Source organism: Phyllostomus discolor, chromosome 4 (genome assembly GCF_004126475.2).
Source record: "Phyllostomus discolor isolate MPI-MPIP mPhyDis1 chromosome 4, mPhyDis1.pri.v3, whole genome shotgun sequence".
In the NCBI taxonomy this organism is placed as follows: domain Eukaryota; kingdom Metazoa; phylum Chordata; class Mammalia; order Chiroptera; family Phyllostomidae; genus Phyllostomus; species Phyllostomus discolor.
Window position 1 is genome coordinate 187523840 of NC_040906.2, and position 23262 is coordinate 187547101.

At 41.4% G+C, this 23262-nt stretch overlaps 1 protein-coding gene and 1 non-coding gene across 4 annotated transcripts; one reads left to right on the forward strand and one right to left on the reverse strand.

The window, feature by feature from the left end:
* Positions 1 to 2842: 2842 nt before the first annotated feature.
* Positions 2843 to 19033, reverse strand: MTFR2 (mitochondrial fission regulator 2). 3 transcript variants are annotated; one of them, XM_036024759.1, is made up of 8 exons: positions 18679 to 19027; positions 17811 to 17928; positions 14213 to 14317; positions 13646 to 13758; positions 12175 to 12410; positions 10264 to 10618; positions 5928 to 6102; positions 2843 to 3956 (listed from the first exon to the last, which is right to left on the reverse strand). In XM_036024759.1, the coding sequence occupies exons 2-8, from the start codon at positions 17871 to 17873 to the stop codon at positions 3951 to 3953; spliced, it is 1053 nt and encodes a 350-aa protein (XP_035880652.1). In that variant the 5' UTR covers positions 17874 to 17928; positions 18679 to 19027; the 3' UTR covers positions 2843 to 3950. The 3 variants fall into 3 exon arrangements, with proteins under 3 accessions (XP_035880652.1, XP_035880653.1, XP_035880650.1); XM_036024760.1 differs by having other exon boundaries at positions 3721 to 3955; positions 5908 to 6102; positions 18679 to 19033; XM_036024757.1 differs by having other exon boundaries at positions 3721 to 3956; positions 12175 to 12416.
* Positions 13313 to 13448, forward strand: LOC114495879. The gene has a single exon (XR_003684542.1). It is a non-coding gene; the product is annotated as a small nucleolar RNA SNORA48 (small nucleolar RNA).
* Positions 19034 to 23262: the final 4229 nt, after the last annotated feature.

The following is a 23262-nucleotide window of genomic DNA, read 5'->3' on the forward strand; positions in this document are numbered from 1 at the left end:
CAAGACCATGCCCCCTTCCCCAGTGTTGGGTGGATGTGAAGGAATGAGAGTCAGCACCTTTGGAGCACTGGGGGACAATCCCAGCTTTAGAGCTCCCTGTGGGACCCACTGGGGCCCTTGTGGAGTGGGTGCCACAGCCCACCCTCTCCCTCACTCAGTCCTGCTTCACTCCCTCCTGGGAATTATCCCGCTTTTATCCTGTGGGAAAACCCAGCAGACTTCCTGCACATTAATCTCCATCTCAGCACCTGCTTCCCAGAAGGCCCCACCAGCAACAGCTCTTTTCCGGTAGAAAAGTCTCACACCTCACTCTTCCTGACCTGTTTTTGGTGTGTTTGTTGGTTGGTTGGTTTTTATTAAAACAAATCTAATGGCATACTTAACCTCTGCAACCTAAGCAGAGTCTGAGCTTAATATCCAGCAAAATCTAGCTCAAATTCTTTCTCCATTGTTACTGTATAAATGGCTGCTTCCTCCCCAACCTGATTTCCATTTGGATTTCATAATTGAAGCACTATGTATTCTCTCGGTAAAGCAAGGCCTTTGGATCCCCACTCCCCGTAGCAGTCCCAGGCCCTCCCCGGAAGTCACAGCTCTGTTGCTGCTTTGACAACCACTGCGGGTCTCGACCAGTCAAGTCTCTGAACAGCCTTCATTTCCCACAGTCTATTTTATTAACCACTTGTTTTTCATTTTCCGAATATAAAGTGGTACTAGAGTGCTTTGTCAAATGCCTTTGCTCAAACCCCTTAGTTTATGAGGATTAGCAACAGCCCATGGGGAAGGAGAATGTAACAAAGTTTAAGGTACCCAATGAAGAGGCAGGAGAGGAGCACTTCTAGGCAAGTGGGAGAATTAATGTTTTAAGGTCGGGAAAATCAGCTACTGTTTCTATAACCTGCAAGAGGAGAAACCATTTCAGCATTCATAGTATAGTTAGATAGGTTTAAAGAGCAATCAAATATGACTTTATAAATAATGAGGTATTGGCTAATTTGCATACAGGTTTACAGTGAAGGCCTCCCTGAATCCCTAATGCTGAGGAACTCGGCAGCAAACATGCATCACCCAAGTTTGGGCCATTCAGAAATTTCAAGGCCTGTGCTCCCGTGTCCAGGTCATACTTCTCAACAGAGGGGAGCCCGTGGTCAGCTCAGTGCTGTTGGCATCACGGTGTTAAAATGGGCTTTTGCACGAGCAGGAAATTCATTCAGAAGTAGAACAGAAAAGGCTCCTTCTCCCATAAAAAGTCAACCTGAGCACTGTCAGGAAACACACTTTACTTGGCAGAGGGCGGTATCTTCAAAAATATCTGCTGGGTGTTGGGAAGGGTTGTTCATTATACATTTTTTATTTTTTAAATTTTTTAATAATTATTTTATTGTTGTTTAATTACAGTTGTCTGTTTTCTCCCAACCACTTCCCGCCCCACCCCAGCCAAACCCACCTCCCTCCCTTGCTTCCACCCCCTCACCCCGCCACATTTTTGTCCATGTGTCCCTCATAGTAGTTCCTGAAAACCCTTCCCATCATTATTCCCTCCCACCTCCCCTCTGGTTAGTCAAATTGTTCTTAATTTCTGTATCTCTGGTTATATTTTGCTTTTTTCTTTTGTTGATTATGTTCCAGTTAAAGGTGAGATCATGTGGTATTTGTCTTTCACTGCCTGGCTCACTTCATTTAGCGTAATGCTCTCCAGCTGCATCCATGCTGTCGCAAATGGTAGGAGCTATTTCTTTCTCTCTGCTGTGTGGAATTTCATTGTGTAAATGTACCACAGTTTTTTGATCCATTCATTTACTGATGGGCATTTAGGTTGCTTATTATACATTTTTGAATAGGCAAACTATAAAACTGAAAATGCAAGCTACCTTGGGAGATAAAAAAAGCAGTTATTTTGGGGGGAAAGCTCTAATTACAAGGACAATGGAAGAGGACAAAAGGCAGAGTGGGGACATGTATAGGAGGGACAGAACAGTCACAAAGGACACAGAAGGAAGAGCAGGCGGGCATCAGAGCTACACTGCTGTACCTGCTGTATCATTACCACTGCTTTTGGCTGCAATTAACAGAAAACCCACAAGGCACATTTTTCTTGTTACTCTTTCTCATGTCACAAAAAATTGAAGATAGCTCTTGCTGGTGTTGTTTCAACAGCTCAGCGATATCAGGGTTCACATCTCTGTAATCTGAAGCCTGTTCCTTATGGTCGTAAGATAGCTGCTGCCTGGCCACCTCTAGCTAGAAGGAGGCCAGGGAGAAAGGGGCTGCAGAGGGAGAGCTAAGCCATCAACTCCCTGCCACAGCCACAAGACCACCATGGGAAGGCCGGGCTTTTCTGAAGGGAGAGCTTGGCAAGAGGATGGGTGCTGGGGCCATTTGAATGGAACCGCGGCCCCAGCTGGTGCACAGGCTGGAGGGGCCAGGGACACATGTAAATTTCCACATCACACTAGTAAATGGGCAGAAAGACCAAATAGCTACTCCAAACTTAGATTTTATTTGTATTACCCAAGACACTACCTACAGAACTCTCAAAAAAAAAAAAAAGTTCAGACTGCCCTGGCTGGTGTGGCTCATTCACTTGAGTGCCAACCTGAAAACCAATGGTCAATGGTTCAGTTCCTGGTTGGGGCACATGCCCGGGTTGCAGGCCAGATCAGGCCCCTGGTGGGGGACGTGTGAGAGCAACTAACTGCACACTGATGTTTCTCTCCCTCTCTTTCTCCCTCTGTCTAAAATAAATAAAATCTTAAAAAAAAAAAAGTTCAGACTTTATAAATGAAGTAATAAGAAGGAAAAAGTGCATTTGAATTGCTATAAAATACAATCAAATTACAAAACATGTATTTTTACACTTTATTTACAAAGAAACAGTGTAATTGTAATAAGGAACAAAGGAAATAAAATAGCAGGCATACATATTTACACAGCAAGTATAGGCAAAACTTAGGAAGGAGATCCTTTAAATACTAGTATTTATCAAATCAGCTTCTAAGAATAATTTTTATCACCTTCAGAAAGAATTTTTAGGACTCAAGCTATGACTGTCTTAATGAAAAAATTATATTCTTTCAACATCTCCAAGGTCTTGCAGGCTCAGTAAACCAGATCACTACCCATTTTTAAAAGAAATGAAGGCTCTTAAATTAGGATATCATAACTGCTTTAAGAAACTGTTTTTAAAAAACTCATACTATCATTTGCTGAGTAGTACCATATAAACTTAGCTTACATTAATTTCTTAATCCATTAAAATGGTTTCTGTTACCTTATGGTGAGACTCCACTGCTAACGATGAGAAACACAGTCATTTACTATTTAGCTCTCGGGAAATCATTCAAAGTGTGAATTCGGCCATTAATAACATTAACATACATGACAAAAATTAAAATACCTATCTATCCCCAGCAACCAGTTAACTGCTACATCCTCCAAAACCAGAGATGGATATTTTTAACAGTCAAGATTTTTCACCCCTGGCCAGGGAGGCTCAGTGGGCTGGAGGGTTGTCCTACACACAGAAAGGCGGCGGGTTTGATTCCAGGTCAGAGCACACACCCAGCTTCCGAGTTTGTGGTGCCCAGTTGGGGTGTGTATGAGGAGCAATTGACTGATGTCTCTCTCCCACGTCCATTGTTTTTCTGCCTCTTTCTCCCCCTCTCTAAAATCAATAAGCGTGTCCTAGGGTGAGAATAAATATATACATATGTTTTTTTATAAGAGTCAGGACTTTTCTAAGCTCTGCACCAATACACCCTGGTGTACAGGCTTCACTGAGTTCACCAGCAGAAGAGGGGCGCGTCGTGAGACCCACGCCGGCACATCTCTGGGACCCTCCCTGGAGAGTGTGGACACAGCTGGTGCCGTCCACACCTTGGGCACAACACCTTCTGCGTTTGCCAGTTCTTCCTTTAGTTCACTGTCCTTCCAGCCGTAAAAATGTGATGTCAAAACTGAAATAAAGCAAATATTTAACACAGAAATTATTCTAATGTAAGAAAAAATGGAAACACAAGCACCAAATGATCCCTTGAGGTTTAATTCATTCAACAATAAAATTTAAGAGTGGGCTATATGTCAGGCACTGTGCCTGAAAGTAGACAAAAAAAAAGACATTCTTTCTCTAAAATGCTTGTCGTTGACTGGAGAGAAGACGCTAAGAGCAGGGAACAGCACGAGACAACTCTGTAAATACCTCACCGTCCCACTACCACTGGGGATAGTACATTCAGGATATTCAGTTACCCAGGTGAATTTCTGAGGTAATGAAAGATTTCAAACATCCTATAATTTTAATAAACCAAGTTCTAGTCACTGTTCTGCCAATCAGATGTGGGGGTAAGAGCAGATTACTTAAGCACGGTCAGGTAACACTGGCCAGGAGGTTTTCTGTGTATTTATTTTAGGGTATTGCTGTGAAGATCAAATGAGTAAAATAGCACTCTGCAAGTCCTAAGTATCTACACAACTGTTAAGCATTTATGCTTAGGCACCTTTGCCTTTTCATCATAATAGTTCTAAACTATATACTTTTGTCTTCTTAGAGTTAAGGTCATACATTTCTGAGGCAACATGATAAACATCAGATATGGTACGCACCCACACCAGTTGCTTGGAGACGACTCACGCTAGAACGTGGGCAGGACAATTTCCCCCACTCTGCTGTGCTCTGAGCTGCTACCTGCCCCTTAGTCTTCCACCCCCTCCCCTACTGATGGCTACCTCTCCTGAATGCAATCGCCCCACTTCAGACTCTTCCCTCTCCCACAGTCCCCTCGCTCCCATCTCAGCTCCATTAGGAGATGGGAAAAACGCTCCCGAATTAGAATTATGCCTAAATTTTAAAAAGAGACTTCAGGTAAGGAGCTATCTTAAGGATCAAGTCTTTGAAATATAGTGGATGTCCTTTTAAGCAGGCATTGTCACGGAAGGTAATTATGATCCAATATGCGTTTTTAAAAGGGCAGTTACCATCCTGATCCAAAGTCTGTATCTGCCTGAAAAACGATGGAGCATTCACAGGTATGGTCAGCGTGAAGCTACCGCACCACCTGGTGCTGGTCCCCTGCAAGTTCCAGAGACCCAGTGAGTGGTGCTGACAGTGACATCCGCAAATGCCTGTCCTGGGTGAGCCATTATAAACTCATGCACAGTATTTTCCAAGCCAAGTGTTTTATTTCAAAAAACTTCATAGAAGGCTAAAAGCTAAAATGAGCACAGAAAAGTTAATAAATGTAAATGTATACATTAATATACATAAATGTATAGCTCATTCTGCATAAATAATTACTTTAAGAAAGCTTTCAGGCAAAGATATATCATAAATACTGAGTTGGCCAAAAAGTTCATTCCATTTTTTTCTGTAAAACAAAAGACACATTTTTCATTTTCACCAATAACTTTATTGATTTGGATATTTTGAGTATGCTGTCTATCTCCCACAAGGTATAAAGTTGATTGTTCCCAATTAATGTCTCGATTTTATCACTATCAACTTCAACTGGTCTACCTTACCGTGGACCACTGTCCAGCGAGAAGTGTCCAGCATGAAACTTCACAAACCACTTTGGATACGTTCGATCAGTCACAGCACCTTCTCTGTACACCGCACAAATCTCTTTGTGTTTCAGTTACATTTTTACCTTTTTGAAATAATAAAGCATTAAATGCCAAAAATGTTGCTTATTTTCTCCCATCTTCAATATTAAAATGGCCACACAAAAATTCACCAATTTTGATGTTGTTTTTTTAAAGTGATATGACAGCTGTCACAATACAATCTAACAAAATTGTTTCAAATGAAGTTAAAGACAACTAAGAGCTACTAGAGCCAGCTTACAGAAAAAGCCGAATGAACTTTTTGGCCAACCCAATAATATACTTTAGAAAAACTAAAAAATTATCTTTACATTATTAGAGCTCACCCTTGATGTTTCTGGACTTGAAAATGGAGAAGGCTCCCAAGATCTGTTTTCTTTGTCAAAGGAATCATCTTCTTGGAATGCAAATTTCTGCTTGAGTGCCTGGGATATTACAGCCACTGGGTCCCACTGTGAACTGTGTCTCTTCCTCTTATGAATGGGTCTGCCTCCAGGTGACCTATATTTTTTAATTATATAAGTTAAAATTTTGTGTAATTTAAGCTCCTTGTTAACAAACATAGCAGAAATAGAAGCATAATGTATCACAATCTAATTAGTCTTCGAGATGGAATTTTTTGCCATGAGTGAAACGGGAGTCAGAAGACCAAGAAACCAGGCAGGCTCTACCACAACCTTATTGTGACCTAGGATTTATCAACTATCTCTGTGCTGAAGATCTTTATTTTAAATCACCTATTTCTGCAGTGGAATTTTCTTTTTAATATTTAAGAACTTTTAAAAGGAGTATAGAGTTTATTAAAAAAACTATTAGGCTAATTGTTCACTCAATCTTCACTTAATCCCTACTATTACCCCAGTTTCCATTTTACACTTTGAGGGTAGAACAGGATCCTGCGCCCCTGGAACATTCTGGTGGCAGGTGACCGATGCACCAGTAAGCAAGTGCAGTAAATGCCACGAATAAAATAAAATAGGGTACTGTGACAATGACCAGGACGAAAGCACTGTAGATAGGATGAGCAGGAAAAGCCTCTCTAATGACATGACATCCTCTTTAAGGAAATGACCAGGGGTCAGTTTAGTGTGAACATCGGTGCATGCATCAGGAAGGAGCTTGGCATGTGTGAGAAAACAAATGCAAAACCAGAAATTGTTGGCGTGCAGTTAGTGTGGGAAGCAAGACGTGAGGTCAGAGAGAGAAGGGCTAAATCCTGGAGGGTCTTACAGGCCACAGCAAAGTGTCTGTATTTTATCCTAGGCATATGGAAAATCACCAGAGGTTTTAAACAGGGAATGGCATGATCTGACTTCAATTTTTAAAGGATCACTCTGGTTACTATACAGAGAGAAGGAGGTAAGAATGAAAACAGAGGGACCAGTGAGGAGGCCACTGTATCAGTCCAGACTAGATGAGATCACCGGTGGCTTAGAAGGGGGGTGGCGGTTGGATCACGAGGGCACACAAATTCGAGTTACACGCTGATGAAAAAAATATGGGACAAAAAGGAAGAGAAAAAACAAGGGATTCCTAGATGTTCGGACTGAGCAACTGGGTGATGGTGCTGACATTTACTGATACGCAAAAGACTCTGGGGAGAACAGGTTTTCGAGGTGAGGGAAGGGAGCAGATAGGAAGAGAGAGCTCTGCTCTGGACATGTGAAGCCTGAGAGACCTGTGAGACAGACAAGGAAGATGTCATGGAGGCGCCCTGCCATGAAGGCGTGGGGCTCAGAGGAGAGCTCAGGGACAGAAAAGTAAATGTGACTCACCTGCACACAGCCGGTGTGCAAAGCTACAGGACCAGATGGATGACCAAAGAAAATGAACAGTGTGGATGGAGAAGAGAAGGGGGCTGAGGTCTGAGCCTTAGACACGCCAACATTTAGAGACCAAGCTCAGAGGCAGAGTAAGCAAGGGAGTAAGGAGTGAATGGTAAGATAAGGGGAAAACCGAGTCCGATTCCCTTGAAGCCGAGTAAAGAGTGTTGTAAGGTGGAGGGAACCACCAACTGTATTAAATGCCGCCAAGAGGGCAAGAGGCGCAGTAAGACCTGACCACTGAAGGTGGCGACAAGGAGTCACTGGTGGCCTGAACAAAAGCAGCTTTCCCTGGAGCGATGGGAACAGACACCATGTTACAGTGGTTGGAGGAAGGCAGTGAGAAATAGAAACACACTACAGATGGTACCAAGAACTTGTACCAGAAAGGGGAACAGGAAAAGTAATAACAGGGTACATGTATTTCGAAGACAGAAATGCTCAGGGCAGGAGAAGAATAAATTAAAGAAGAAAAACTCGGTAACGCAGAAGACGGAAGGAATCTCAAGTGAAACCCTTGAGAAGAGAAGGGGAACCGGCGACCACAAGGAGAGCCCGGCATGAACAAGCACACTTCCCCACAGAAACGGGCTGGAAGGCAGGGAACACGGGCAGCACGTCTGTCAAGGTCCAGACGTGGGAAGTCTCCTCCGATTTCGCAGTAATGTGTCCTACTTACAAGGTTAGTAGTGGAAACCTGAGAGGAAGGGGCTGGAAGGTAGTCTCCTGGCCTCCCATGGTTTCCCCAGTGATGTTCACAGTCGCCGTCTCACGCCGACTGGGCCCAGGGACACCGGCAGGTGATCTGGTTGGCATCAAGCATGTACACGCAGACAGGAGAGCTTTTCTCTGTACTAGCTGTCTCATACAAGGATCAAGTCATAACCTCGTTCAGAATGAAATGACTTCTCTGCCCTAACACTGTGATATAGAAAATACATTCATTTTTTTCATCAGACACCTCACTGAGGGATTTCCAGGTGAGCACGCCAGACCTCTGTGAAATCCCACCAAAAGGAGAGCAGACACAAAAGTCATGTATACCCCAAAAGATAAAAGATTACCAGGTGAGAGAGTAAATAAGAATTGCAATGAAGTGTTAAATGCTGGAAGGCTGCTGGAAATGAAGAGTGGGGGGTGAGCTGCCATCCCAAAAGGATTAACAGTCTACAAACTGAATGGTAAGCTGCTTCCTTGTTCTCTTTCCCTGCTCAGCTCTCAACCACCTGGCTTGCACTCCCTGTGTACTTCCCATCTCTCCCGACCAAGAAGGAGACTGAAGAACCTTCTAGAAAGACACTCTAGCCCAAAAGAAAGGACAAACAGCTACCGAAACATGGGGTCTGGCCAACAAAACGGCCAGGCCCTCCGCTCATTCACTGAATTATGACGCCCCCCAGTTGACAGTCCGCCTCACACAAAGTACCTTCAGTTAGCTTTTCGTCGTCTCTCTGTTCACTATGGATGTAGAGCCAACAATCACCAGATACTTAAGGCTCCAAAACTAGAGCAAGAAACCAAAATTGACAAGTGGAAAAATGGAACTCAGGAACAGAGATGATTCAAGAGCAAAGACCTTACAACTTACAACCATAGTTAGTATCTTCAGTGGAGTAAGACAAACAAAAGGAGGAAGACACAGAAAAGAAAGGAGCACTGACAGAAAAGGAAATGGCTCGTACAAATTAAAAATATGACAGCAGGTAAAAGTCCAATAGAAGAGCTGAAAGGTCAATTAAAGAATTTTTCTTAAGAAGTATGATAAAAAAGTAAAGGAAAGGAAAATAGTAAAGGAAAAGATATGAAGCAGAATAATTCTGCCATCAAATTTCTAATGGAGTCCCAAGAAAAGAATGGGAGAATATTAGCAGAGAAATAGCTATAAGAGATTTCCAAAAATGAGGAATCTAACATGCTAGACTGAGTCCACAGGTGCCCAGTGTAATGAATAAGAAAGGACATTCCAGGGCACGTTATCGTGAAAGTTCAGAATACCAGGACTAAAGAGAATATCTTAAATGCCTCAGGAATAAAAAAGCAGATCTCATACCAGGATTCAGAATGGCATTAACTTCTCAACAGAACTGGGAGCAAGTAATCAATGGAATGATATCTTCAAATTTCTGAGAAAATGATTTGTCTGCCAATTATACCAATTAAGTGTGAGAATCAAATAACAACACTTGCAGATTGCAAGATCTTAAAATAATTTACCTGGTCTATTCTTTCTCAGGAAGCTACAGAAAAATATGACACCCACAAAATGGGTGCCACCACACAGGAAAGAGGGTGAGAGAACGCCCAGGATGCCAGTGAAGGGAGCCCTCAGAAAGACAGCAGTGCGGCAGCTAGAGAGCAGCAGGTGCTGCGAGAGGACAGACAGAGGGCTCCGGAAGGGGAATCTAAACAAAAAGAAAGGACCTCAGAGAGGCAATTAACTCCAATAAAAGATAAAATCTTTCAATAAAATATAATCATATATAAGCATATAAAATGGCTTACCTGTAAATGTATACTGTTGTAAGAATGCACATTAAGGACTGTGATTTAACACTATCGGGAAGATACAGTAAGTATACGTGTACCTGTGTGTGAGAGGGTAGACTGTCTTGTGAGCATGTATTCCTAATCTTTAAATAGCAGGAAGCAAATATAATTAAAATATCAATAAATAGCAAAAGAAGTATGTTGTTTCAAAAATACGGAGATAATATACTAGAAGAAGAGTCAAAAACTGAAAATGATTCTCTGGGAAGGGCATTTGGGAAGAGAAAATGGGTATATGTTTACTTTGACGAATATAAAATTTTGGTTCATTTCTCAGATTATGACAACATACCGTTCAATAGCACGAAGTTTGATCTTATTCATATCTTTAAGGACATCCAACATGTTTGGAACATCTTTGTTTTTCTGGGGTTTGGAATGACGACTGTAGCCGGCCTTACTAGCACCTGGGTGCTGTTTTTTCATTTCAGTTGCTGAATTAGCTGAGTCACAAGTTGTAGGATATCCTGGCTGCACAGGAGAACGTGGAGGCTGGAGAGGAGAAAACTGAGGAGGCAGTGGGGGTGGAGGAGGAGGAGCGGGAAGCACTGAACTTGAAAATGGATCTGGTTGGACACTCAGGTGAGCAGTCCCCGATGACGGCACTTGTCCCAAACCACCAGGCCCGTCAGTAGAGGCAAAGGAGCCTAAAAACAGAGTAGTCTGTTGAAAAACCATGCAAAAGTCTCCTTAACACTAATTAAAACCAAATCAGAAACAATTTCTGTAATGCTACTAAAATAATGTGGCCAGGAAAGAGAAGCAATCCCATCTGCTTAGTAATTTTAATGAGTCAATAGGAAATTTACTTTTAATCCAGTTAGGATTCTCTGTGTAAGCCCTTAAAAGTGGGAAGGAGGAGAAACATTTTAAAGAGAAAATAAAAAGTGCTTTTTCAGTAATTCACATGCAATCTAACTTTCATCCTCTATTTGAAAGAGCTAAAACACGATCAATAACTTGTAGTTAGAAACACTCAAAATGCTACACTCTACGAGAGCATCGTAGTAACATCTAAGCAAGTATTTTTTAGGCAACAGCCTAAAGATGAGTGGAGAGGGCAGCAGTCCCCCCTTATCCATGGTTTCCCATTCCATGCTTTCACTTACCCGCAGTCAGCCCCAGACCAAAAATATAAAATGGAAATTCCAGAAATAAACAGTTCGTAAGTTTTAAATTGCATGCCTTTGAGAGAAGCAAGATGAAATCCCAAGTTGTCCCACCCCACCCCACCCAGGACAAGAACCATCACCCCACCCATCAGCATTTAGGGGCTGTCTGGGTGATCGGACTGACCGTAGCAGCGTCACAGTGATTGTGTTCAAGTAACCCTTCATTTACTTAATAATGGCCCCAAGGTGAAACAGTAATGATGCTGGCAATTTAGCTAGGGCAAAGAGGAGCTATGAAGTGCTTTCTTTAAGTGAAAAGGTACATCTGTATAGGAGAAGCATCGTATCTATGGGTCAGTGCTATCCGTGGTTGCAGGCACCCACGGGGGGCGTTGGACCGCATTCCCCACGGCAGGGACTACTGCAGCTAACTGTTTCACGACAGATTTGCTCCTAAAAGGCTGTGTGTCACAAGGCTGCTAAAAAAATGTGTATTTGTATCTCATTTTTATTATTACACATTATATATCTATATATTATTTATATATTTGTGTATTATATATTTATAGTATATAATTTACATATATTGTGTTTATATGAACTATGTGTGTGTGTACACATACATTATGTGTGTATATCTATAGGTTAAAGCAAGTTATGTCTCTAAAAATTTAGGAAGGGATCTGGAGAGCATTATTCACCCAACTTGGTGGAAGAACAGGAACAATAACTTCAAACTACAAATATATGAAACCTCAAACCTATGCTTTTCTTTCAAATTAATGCATTCTTCCTCTTAAATTTCCACTACTTTTCTGAGGAGTTAGAAAAGTTTACTTAGGAAACAAGCTTTTCAGACAAAACTACAATTGTCTGCACTGTATTTAGCTCTTCTTTAAACATAAATTACCTCCCTCAATACTGTGTTTAAATAAACATCAGACCTAAAAATTTTATATATCCAACATCTTTTTATATTTCATGTCATTCACACGACACATAAACAGCAAGCATCATTATTCAGAACTGCACTGACTTAAATACTAGGCAGGTATCATCTAACTGAAACAAAAATCCAATGTGTTACTTACCAGAATTTGTACTGTTTTTCGGTTGCTGCATTTCCACAATTGCAGCAATCTGAGAGCGAAGAAAAGTTAGTTCGTTTTCAAGGGCGGCTATTTTTTTAATCGCAGCTTCACTTACAGGCTGAGAATTTTCCATTGGTTTGTTATGTCTTGGAGCAGGTGACAGTGGATCCCAAACTAATTGCAAAGGATGGAAAAATTCACTTTTCTCTTCTTCCTCATTTTTCCATATTCCATTTCTGTGGGTGAAAAGGAGGGGAGAAATGGGGAGAGGGAGAGAGTGAGGGAGATGGAAAAGGAGAGAGGGAAAAAGAGGCAGAGGGAGAGAGAAAAGAAAAAGAAGAGGAGGAGGGGCGAGGAGGGAGAGGAGGAGGAAGAAGGGAGGGGGAAATTTTCCAAGAGAAATCAATTATTTCAGTCAAAGAGGAATAAAGACACCAAAACAAAATCCAGAGCAGCTCTCTTTACCCTGTGATTTACCCCTGGACCTGCTGAGGACAAGCACAGCATCTTATGTAACTTCGTATTCTCAATGTGTAGGACAGAATGCAGCCTTTAACAACAGGTGACCGATAAGTACTCAGTAAATGAAGGAGCAGCCTTTCATTCAGATTGTAAAGTAAAAATAATTATCTTGTAACTGCTCTGCCTACTCACTTTTTTAAACACACTGCAAGTTTATTTATTTAGACATAAATTTGGTTTACTTAGAAATTCTACATATTCTGAATATACACTACTGAAAGGCCTTATATTCATCATAATGTTAAGGGTAAATTTATGGTGTTTTAACTTTTTGAAAATTGATAAACCAGTTTGACATGTAAAAAAATTTAGCTATCATATTTGATTAATTAACGCTGATTGAGCTTATAGCCTGTATCTGAAATATACTAACACATAAGTTAGTACCCCCTAGGAGAAATACATTCGAATTTTGAAATATGTTTAATATCATTGCCTGTAAGAACTATATACGTTTTGAATAGATACATAAAGTAAAACAAATCTAGTATGAATCTAGTATCTACTATAGGAAATAGCTTTCTCAGAAATATAAACAGAGTGGTTCTGATAGCATTTTAGTATCATTCCTTCCCAGGCCTGTGTTAGGTTCAAATGCTCATTAAGAAAAACCGGCTGTCCCTGATCTGGGTAGAGTGGCACCTGGCGTGGTGGTGCTTGTCTCATATCAGCCAGGGACAAAGTAACTCCTTGTTTATCCCAGGTTGGCTTTTGCTCTGTGCCCATGCCTGGTTCATGCCTTGGACACGTGGAAAAAGAAAAGAGAAAAGAAAGAAAAACTGGCTAAAAGTGAGGAACAGGCAGTTATCTTATTAGGAAAATATTAGTGGGACACAGCGCAGTACAGAGACAACACAAAAGGCTCAATGTGTCTGAACAAACTTTGGCACATCCAAGAATTCCGATTATAGCCCAGACCCAACTTTCCAAGATAAATATATAAAATTACCGAAATCTAAGATAACTGGCTTCTTCATCATTCGCCACACACAAAATATCAGCGAAAGATGGAACTACGGATCCACAGTTGCCAGAGTCTACAGAGTTCAAGAGTGGGATCAGCTGAAGGAAAAAAGGAAACAGAAAGTCAGAGCTCTGCAGGGAGTGGGGAACACACATGCTAGGGAAGCTAAGTAAGTTAAAAACCCAAGAGGGAAAAAGGAAAGGGATCTTCAATAGAAAGCCATGCACCCATTAGCAAGAAACAATACTGAAGACAATATTATTCTAAAGTCTAAATGTGTGCCAACATTCTGTCCCCCAGTTGAAGTCATCTATCATAAATCACAGACTAGGAGAAGAATAAAAAGTTACTCAGGCATTGCTTTGCATCTGCCCATCTTTGAATATAATTACTTAAAGAAGTAAATACAAAAACATACGTGAAACAAACTGTTTCCAGGGATAAGGTTTTCTGCAGGAAATATTTCTTCGTGTGTTCTACCCTCTACCCCTAGGAGCACCTATGGGACACTCCCATACACAGTGACTAAACAGTGCATGGTGACCGGCTCACCTCAAAGTCAGGCCTGCGGCAAGGTTCCAAAGGAAGAATTCTCCCAATAACACGAACGATACTCCGAGCCGATCCATAGCCTTTATTTCCCCAAATCTGCAAAACCTATTTAAACATAAAGCATTGTTTTAAAAAGTACTCTATTAACCATGTTTATATATCTATTTTAAAATACAGATGTAAAAGATGCAATTACACTTATTGTTTAAAAGAAGATATAGAAAGTATACGCAAAGTCTGTTTTAAAAAGAATGTATCTTATACCTATAGCAGATCTCAATTCAGACATTTCACGTAAGTAAAGGTGATACCTGGCTAGTGGCTACCACACCGAACAGTGCAGCCTACAGTATATAGAACCCAGACCTGTCAACACTGGAACCTCGGCCAGGCTGAGCAATCATAAATACAGCGTCCCTGCTGCTCAGCTGAGCACCCTTGCCAAGAGCCGCGGGCCCAGAGGCTCCACTGCAGTGAGAGCTCTGTGCTGCACATAAACAGTCACCCTGTTCTTGGTTTACCTTCATCTCTTGCTGTGTAATTCCATGCTGACAAACCCCTGCCCTTCCAACACTCTCATTCCCTCATTGCCATTGGCCATCTTCATCATTTTCACGATTGCACCTCCTTCTTCTATTCCTGGTCTAGGACTCTCCTTTTAACATTACTAACTTTACTAACTTTGGTTTGGCCTACAAACCAAAGGGTTGCTGGTTCGATTCCCAGTCAGGGCACATGCCTGGGTTGTGGGCCAGGTACCCAGTAGGGGGTGCACGAGAGGTAACCACACATTGATGTTTCTCTCCTTCTCTTTCTCCCTCCTTTCCCCTCTCTCTAAAAACAAATAAATAAAATCTTTTTTAAAAAAAGAAATTCATTTCTGCTGCCCTTTCAAGTTGATGGTCTCTCCCAGTTCCTTTTCACGAGCTTTTCAAAATATTGCTGGTGCCACCTCCCTCCCTCAGACAAATATCAAACTACTATAATATGGCTGCCACTCTCCTACAGAAATCCATGGGTTCAAATCCCAGAACACAGATAACTCCAAATTTGAATCAAGTATTTTCTTTCCTACATTCTAGAACCATGCATCCCATTATCTGCAGGATACCTGTACTTCTATATTCTAACAGTAACCCTGGCTCACCTTATTTTGCTATTCAAGCTAGCTCCTCAAAACAAAAACCAATCAGACCTGCCAGAAAATCAAACTGTATGGAAGCCAACAACCAAGGATTTAAAGAAGAAATACTGATCCAGACAGGTAAGAGGGGCAGAGACAGGGAAAAGGAGCAGAAAGGATGCAGTATGGCAGCCAGGCTGTGGTGAGCAGATGGGGCGGTCCCACATTCAAGTGTGGTGGATAAAAATCGGGAGCAACACCTGGGAGCCAGTGATCCCAGCCCCAAGCAAGAGCGCACAACCCATGTTCCCAGCACCAGGAAAATAAAGCCTCATAACTTCTGGCTGTAAAAACCAGTGGGCATTGGGGCAGCAGAAGAAACTGTGGGTCTCTCAGGAGAGTCTGTTTGAAGGACCCCCAAGGTTAAGCAAATCCACCCACTCTGGGATTTGGCACCAGGGCAGCAGGTGAAGAGTACCAGTCACATACTGCAAGTGGGGAAAGTGACTAGAAACCCAGCAAGAGCAGAGCAAGCAGCATTGTTCCCTCTCTGACCCCTCCCCCACATACAGTGTTAAAAAGTGGCAAAGAGTGTTCTCCTACCCTGGCAAATACCTCAGGCTCCTACCCTTACAATGTGACAGATGTGCCAAGACAGGAAGTCAAAGCAGCTCTACCTAATACACACAAACACAGGGAGGTTGCCAAATTGAGGAGACAAAGAATCATGGCCCAAATGAAAGAACAGATCAAAACGCTTGAAAAAGGCCCTGGCTGGTATGACTCAGTGGACTGAGTGACAGCCTGCAGACTAAAGGGTCGCAGGTTCAATTCCCAGTCAGGGCACATGCCTGGATTGCAGGCCAGGTCCCCAGTGGGGGACGCATGGGGGGCAGCCACACATTGTTGTTTCTCTCCCTCTTTCTCCTTCCCTTCTCTCTCTAGAGATAGATAAATAAAATCTTAAAAAAAAAAAAAAAAAAAAAAAAAAAAAACCCTCCGGAAAATGAACTAAGCAAAATGGAGATAGCCAACCTGTCAGATGCAGAGTTCAAAAACTGGTAATAAGGATGTCAGAGAACTCACTGAGTATGGTAAATGCATAAGGAAAGAAATGAAGGCTAGACTAAGTGAAATAAAGAAAAATCCACAGGAAACCAACAGTGAAGGGAAGGAAATCGGGGTTAAAATCAAATATTTGGAATATAAGGAAGAAATAAACGGCCAACCAGTAAGAATGAAAACATGTAAATTCAAAAAGACAAGGAGAGAATGAGACTCTAGGACATCTTCAAAAGTTCCAACATCCAAATCATAGGGATGCCAGAAGGAAAAGAGGTAAAGCAAAAAATTGAGAATTTATTTTAACAAATAATGAAGGAGAACTTCCCCAATCTGGAGAAGGAAATAGACTTCTAGGAAGTCCAGGATGCCCAGAGAGTCCCAAAGAAGTTAGACCCAAAGAGGAACACACAAAGGCACATCATAATTACATTACCCAAGATTAAAGACAAAGAGAAAATCCTAAAAGTGGCTAGAGAAAAAAGGAGAGTTACCTACAAAGGAGTTTTCATAAGACTGTCATCTGATTCCTCAAAAGAAACTTTGCAGGCAAGAAGGGGCTGGCAAGAAATATTGAAAGTGATGAAAAGCAAGGACCTACATCCAAGATTACTCTATCTGGCAAAGCTATCATTTAGAATGGAAGGGCAGATAAGGTACTTCCCAGGCAAGGTAAAGTTAAAGGAGTTCATCACCACCAAGCCCTTATTATACAAAATGTTAAAGGGACTTATCTAAGAAAAAGAAAATCAAAACTATGAACAGTAAAATGACAATAAACTCACAACCATCAACACATGAATCTTAAAAAAAAAACAAAAAGAAAAAGAAACTAAGCAAACAACTAGAACAGGAATCACAGAAATGGAGATCCTGTGGAGGGTTATCAGCAGGAAGGGGGCAGGGGAAAATTGGGGAAAATTGGGGAATGAGAAGCATAAATGGTAGGTACAAAATGGACAGCAGGAAGTTAAGAATAGTATAGGAAATGGAGAAGCCAAAGAACTTATATGTACGACCCATGGACATGAACTAAGAGGGTGGGGGATGCTGGAGGGAAGTATTGGGAGAAGGGGTGACAAAGGCAGAAAAATTGGGACAACTGTAATACCATAATCAATAAAGTATACTTAAAAATGTATACCCATGCAATAAATTTAACTATATGAAGGTCACATCTACATTTTGTTTGTATCTTTTGAAGGCATTTGACCCATTCTGTAAATACATTCCTAGTAATCTTATCCCTTTTCAAAGTCAAACTATCAAAGCTAAACTATTGAAAACTCACCTTGGTAGTACCCAAAGAGAAATAACAATTTCACCTTAAATGTTTATATATAAGGCATTTTCAAAATGAGACCCAGGAATAAATACAACCCATTCATTCAAATCCACCAAGAAAATATTTACCTGGTCCATGGGAACACCGAAATATTCCAGCATCTCTCTTAAGATATTCAATATGGGAAACATTGATGAAGCAAACACAGAAGTGAATTTCAAGGAAACATTATCCGTTTCTTGATACCTTCAGGAAAAAAAATTTGGAGAACAGTACTCTTAACAAATAAATAACTGCCGCATAAATTGTATTAAATAAACTAGAAGTTCCATCATTACGCATTACACCATCAACTAATCTCTTCTGGCCAGCACTATTTTGACGGAGGTCAAAGAGAATAACGGGGAGTGGGGAAGGTCTCGTAAAGGAAAGTTCAATTTATCAGTTAAATTGCATTTTAAGTTCATAGGATGTTTGATTATAATACATAGTAATCAACAGTAGGTGGACACAGCAGAGAAGCTCCCTCTGGTCCTGAAAGCCTTGGACGGGCTCCGGGGAGAGACGAGTTCAGCGCACCCTTGAAAGCCGGCAGGAGCCCTGACAGCGTGGCTCCGTTGGTGGGGAGCGGGGGCGAAGCAACAAGTCACGGGTCTGATTCCTGGTCGGGGCAAATGCCTGGGTTGCGACCCTCTGGGGTGCCTTCCCGAGGCAACCACATTGATGTTTCTCTCCCTCTTTCTCCCTCCCTTCCCCTCTCTCAAATGTCGAAAGAAAGTTAGGAAGGGGAGGGAGGGAGGGAGGAAAGAAGGAAGTATGGACCAACTCAAGGCTTTAACAAAATAAACAGTAGCTCTTCCTCACCACCCACCCCTCCTTACTCACCTTAAGGATCATGAACCTCAGATCCGTGACTTAACTCAGTCAGCCAACTAGCATGTAACTGGCCGATACTGGCGCCCGGTCCTATCCCTCGCTTTGGCCCAGCATAGTCACCTTGCTCACTTCCTCCGAAGCCAAGCGTCCGGGCAACACTGCCTCGGAATCCTCAGGTGGCGAAGCGCAACTTGCGCTGGTCCGGTTTCAGGAACGATCAGATCCGTGTCCGCCCGCGCGCCACGGTTGGAAGGACACAGGTGGTAACGGACCCGGGCCTGGGCCCTGGAGCTACTGGCACAGCCAGGGTAACGCCACCCGAGGCGTGGCCGCCTCTTCTCCGGTGCAGCACAACCTGTCGCGCTCCTCCAGGAGACTGTGGCTTCCTACTTCCGCGACCCTGGACGAAAATCAAACTCCGCGGGCCTTGACCTGTGCTGGATCTCATTGGACAAGGCTGAAGATAGCTGCTTGTGATTGGTTGCGTGAAAACGTCAGTTTATTTCCTGTTATTTGGACAGACTTTGGGGATTTTCCTTCTCCTTTAAGAGGCGCGAAGCAGCCAATAGAAACCAATAGACAGCTGGTGGGCGGGGCCGACAGTACGGGAACGGAGGCGCACGCGTGTGACGCGGCTTCAAGTATCAGAGTGTGGGCTATACGGTGTCTATAGTCGGGGCTTATAGAGCGATTATGGGCCCCTGAACCGGGCCCCTGAACCAGGCCCAATCCGGAGCTCCTGCCCCACACAGATATTCACAGAAAATATAAACCGTCCCTACCCCCAGACCTGAAGCGGGGCCCCCCTCTCAGGCCCGCTGGCCGTGAAGAGTCGCCATTTATTGTTTGATCATCGATGAGTGAACATGTGTTTATCCGGCTAGCAGAAGCTAAGCACTATTCTCAGGGATCTGCAGCTTTACGGTACTTAGAATGTACATTCACGAAATGCTTGTGTTATCCAATTTACCAAATATGGGACTGATACTGACCTGGCCTAGCCGCAGGTGGCAAAGTGATCACTAAGTCATGACAGGTGATATTCCAATTTTCAATTCTTATTGATACATTAGAGTAACATGACAACTTAAGATCAACTGTGCCTGCGGCTGACCTACATAAATTTTTTCTATGTCCCATAACATTTCTTCATTAAACTAATACTGAATGTCTACTGTGTCTCAAGTTTCATTCTAAACGCCAGGAAAAGCCATAAGGGGCAAGGCAGGGAAGGTGGTTGCCCTGATGGAGCTTACCTTCCAGTAGAGACCTCAGGCTTTCTCTGAGCACCGAATGTAAGTAAATAGCCTCTCTCTCCACTCCTTCCTTATTTTTGTTTATAGCACTTGTCATCATGTATGGTAAATACATGGTGGGGCAAAAGTAGGTTTGCAGTTGTATTCGAAAGTTTATGCTAATATTATTTATTATACTATTTTCCATACAAATAACTTTAAACCTATTTTTGCCCCATCCTGTGTTTATGCTTCCCGTGCAGCCTAATGAGACTGTAAACTCCAGAACAAGAATTTTGTTTTGAACCATGCTGTTTTATCTCCAGTGATTTAGAAGAGCACCTGGGGTGTGTGTGTGTGCGTATATATATATATATACATATATATAATAGGCATTTAAACAATTTGTTGTATTTTATTGGATATGGAATGAGAGAAAAACAATCACCAATAATGATTTGGAGCTAAGCAACTGGCAGAACAATAGTGATTATAATGATAGGCCCAGGAGTCTAGACTAAGATGAAAGTAGGGGCAGGAAAAGGGTGTTGGACGATATACAACTTTAAGGCAAATGGATCGGCAATCTTACATGGAATTAGTGAATCACCATATTCTCAATATTCCTTGTCCTTTTTTTTTTTTGCCCTCATGAGTAAATAATGATTGCTTTTTTAAAAGATTTTATTTATTTATTTTTAGACAGATGGAAAGGGAGGGAGAAAGGGAGAGAAAATCAATTTGTGGTTGCCTCTCATGCGCCCCCTACTGGGGGTCTGGCCTGCAACCTAGGAATGTGCCCTGACTGGGAATCAAACTAGTGACCCTTTGGTTCTCAGGCCCACACTCAATCCACTGAGCCACACCAGCCAGGGCAAGTAAATAATGATCTTAAAACCTTCTCCCATTCCAGTCTGATATCAAACAGTACATAATAGCTACCAGAACAAAAAGGGATGTGCTCATCCCTTGAGAACATACCAGAAATCAGTACTAAAGCCTCCTTCAGGCTGCAATGTTAACAGAACTCAATATTCAGTTCTGAGTTAGATTGTAAGGTGGATCCAGGTCAAATGCTAGACACCCATGAATGCTTTGTTGACAACTTTCCCTTAAAATTAATTTTTCAGAGATCCTCCATTTTGTTTATTAAAGCATTCGTGCATACTACTCCTTGATAATCTTCTGAGATTTGACATTTTCTATTGCTCATTTTTCTGTGAAATTATTTCTCTTAACTTTGGGAATGATGCAGGATTCATAAAAGCTTCTCTGACTTTACATAGCTACCTTTTATTTGGCTTTTGTGTTCAGAAATATGCTGGCTTACTTTCTAATATCTTTCTAGCTGTATTCCCTTCTACCAGGTTATCTAGGCCCCCTCCTTTGTTTATTATCTGTCTCCTGCTTATTTTATTCCACTTTTAGTACTTTCTCTTCAGTGTGGGGCCAGTCTCTATCTGAAAGGAAGTCTTAAGACAAGACTTCCTTTTGTCTTCCTGTTGGCAGGCCCATTTGGAGATTTCCCTGGGGTAAACTAGTTTCTCCATTCCTTAATGTGGGTACGTTGCACTATTAGGAAAAAACCTCGAGGTTCAGCTGGCTGATGTGCTATTCTCCTCATCAATCAGACATTACCTGAATTTTTCCTTCTACTCACAAAGAAGTCAATACCAGGCAGGTTGGTGGTTAGCCCCCGTTTGCTGATACTTGGGAGTTCACAAGAAAAGTCTGTCACCTAATTGCAAATGCCATCCATAGTTATTTGGTTTGGGTATGTAGGTGTAATTTTTCAGAACCACTAATACACTATCATCATCATACTATGTTCTGGGTGCCCAAGACCAAGAATTTTTAATTCACCTATACATCCACTGCCAGGTACTTTTTCAGTGAATTAATAGAGAGACGCTGAGGGCTGACTTGGATAAAGATGAGAAAAATATTCAATCTTGCAAACTGCCCAGGACTCTATTAGCCTTGTGACATAAGCCTAAATTTTAGATAAACTCAAATTACTGTAATCTTATATAATGCAACAGAATACAATATAGCATACTATCAAAGTATGCAATAGCCTCTCCAACCTTAACCGTGAGTCTCATAAAAGGGTGTATTTCAAAAAGAAAAATACTGGGAGCCTTTTTCCTTGTTCTACCTATGCTTAAAGCCACTCAGGGTGGTAATAACACAGTAAATTTAGACGGACCAGTGCTTGTAAGATTACACACCTCTTAAAGGGTCATTAAAACTTTACAATTATTTATTCAAAAGTTTTAGAGACTAATTAAGACCAGGATTTTCTTTGTTATTAAAAAACAGGTTTCAAATTAAATTCTCCTGAAAATTTCCTCCACTTCTATTAACAATAAAAATGATACAGCCCTACTACCTATGAATCTATTGGGCTGGCCAAAAAGTTCGTTTGCTTTTTTCTGTAAGATGGCTCTAGTAATGCTTAGTTGTCTTTTAACTTCATTTGAAACAATTCTGTTAATTGTATTGTGACAGCTGTCATATCAGCATGCATTTTTTAAGAAAAATTCATCAAAATTGGTATTTTGGAAATTGGTACTGGAATTTTTGTGTGGTCATTTTAATATTAAGATGAAAGAAAATACATATTTCGGCATTTTATGCTTTATTCTTTCAAGAAAGGTTAGAAATACAACTGAGATGCAAAGGAAGATTTGTGCAGTGTATGGAGAAGGTGCTGTAACTGATCAAATGTGTCAAAGTGGCTGCAAAGTTTCACGCTGGAGATTTCTCACTGTATGATGCTCTACTGTCAGGTAGACCAGTTGAAGTTGATAGTGATCCAATTAACATTAATTGAGAACAATCAACATTATAATACACAGGAGATAGCCAACATACTCAAAACATTCAGATCAATAGTTATTGGTGAAAATGAAAAGCGTGTGTCTTTTACTTTACAGAAAAAACTAAACGGACTTTTGGGCCAACCCAATAAATTGCTATTTATTTACAGTGATATAATATGAAGATTACAAAACATAAGTTAAATGTAGTCTTAAAGCAAAAATTTTTATTTCAACCTTTACATAACTTCTATAAAAAACAAGCCTAAGTTATGCTTAGTGTCTGAATCTTAAAATCTTATGTGTTTATTACGGCCACTCATTTTTTTTTAAGATTTTATTTTTAGAGAAAGGAAGAGAAGAAACACTGATCAGTTGCTTCTAGCATGTGCCCTGACCAGGGACCAAACCTGCAACCCAGGCATGCATCCTGACTGGAAATTGAACCGGCAACCTTTTGCTTTGCAAGCCCAACCAGCTGAGCCACAGTGGTCAGGGATACTCGCTATACTCTTATCTAGACCTCACTAAAAGCAAAAAGGATAACTTGTTCTTTTTGTGTTCCCATTACTTTTAAATGTGTGACTTCATAGATTCTGTCATCTGTTTTGATACAATCTTATCTTCATAAGTAGGACTGCTTTGAC

Excerpts from the sequence above, each read along its gene's own strand:
- MTFR2 (XM_036024760.1), bottom strand. The coding sequence starts at position 17,873 with ATGTTTCCCATATTGAATATCTTAAGAGAGATGCTGGAATATTTCGGT. Across the intron at positions 13,759-14,212 it reads GCCGCAGGCCTGACTTTGAG|CTGATCCCACTCTTGAACTC; the intron begins GTGAGCCGGTCA and ends TTTTTCCTTCAG. Across the intron at positions 10,619-12,174 it reads GAAAAACAGTACAAATTCTG|GCTCCTTTGCCTCTACTGAC; the intron begins GTAAGTAACACA and ends CTCTGTTTTTAG.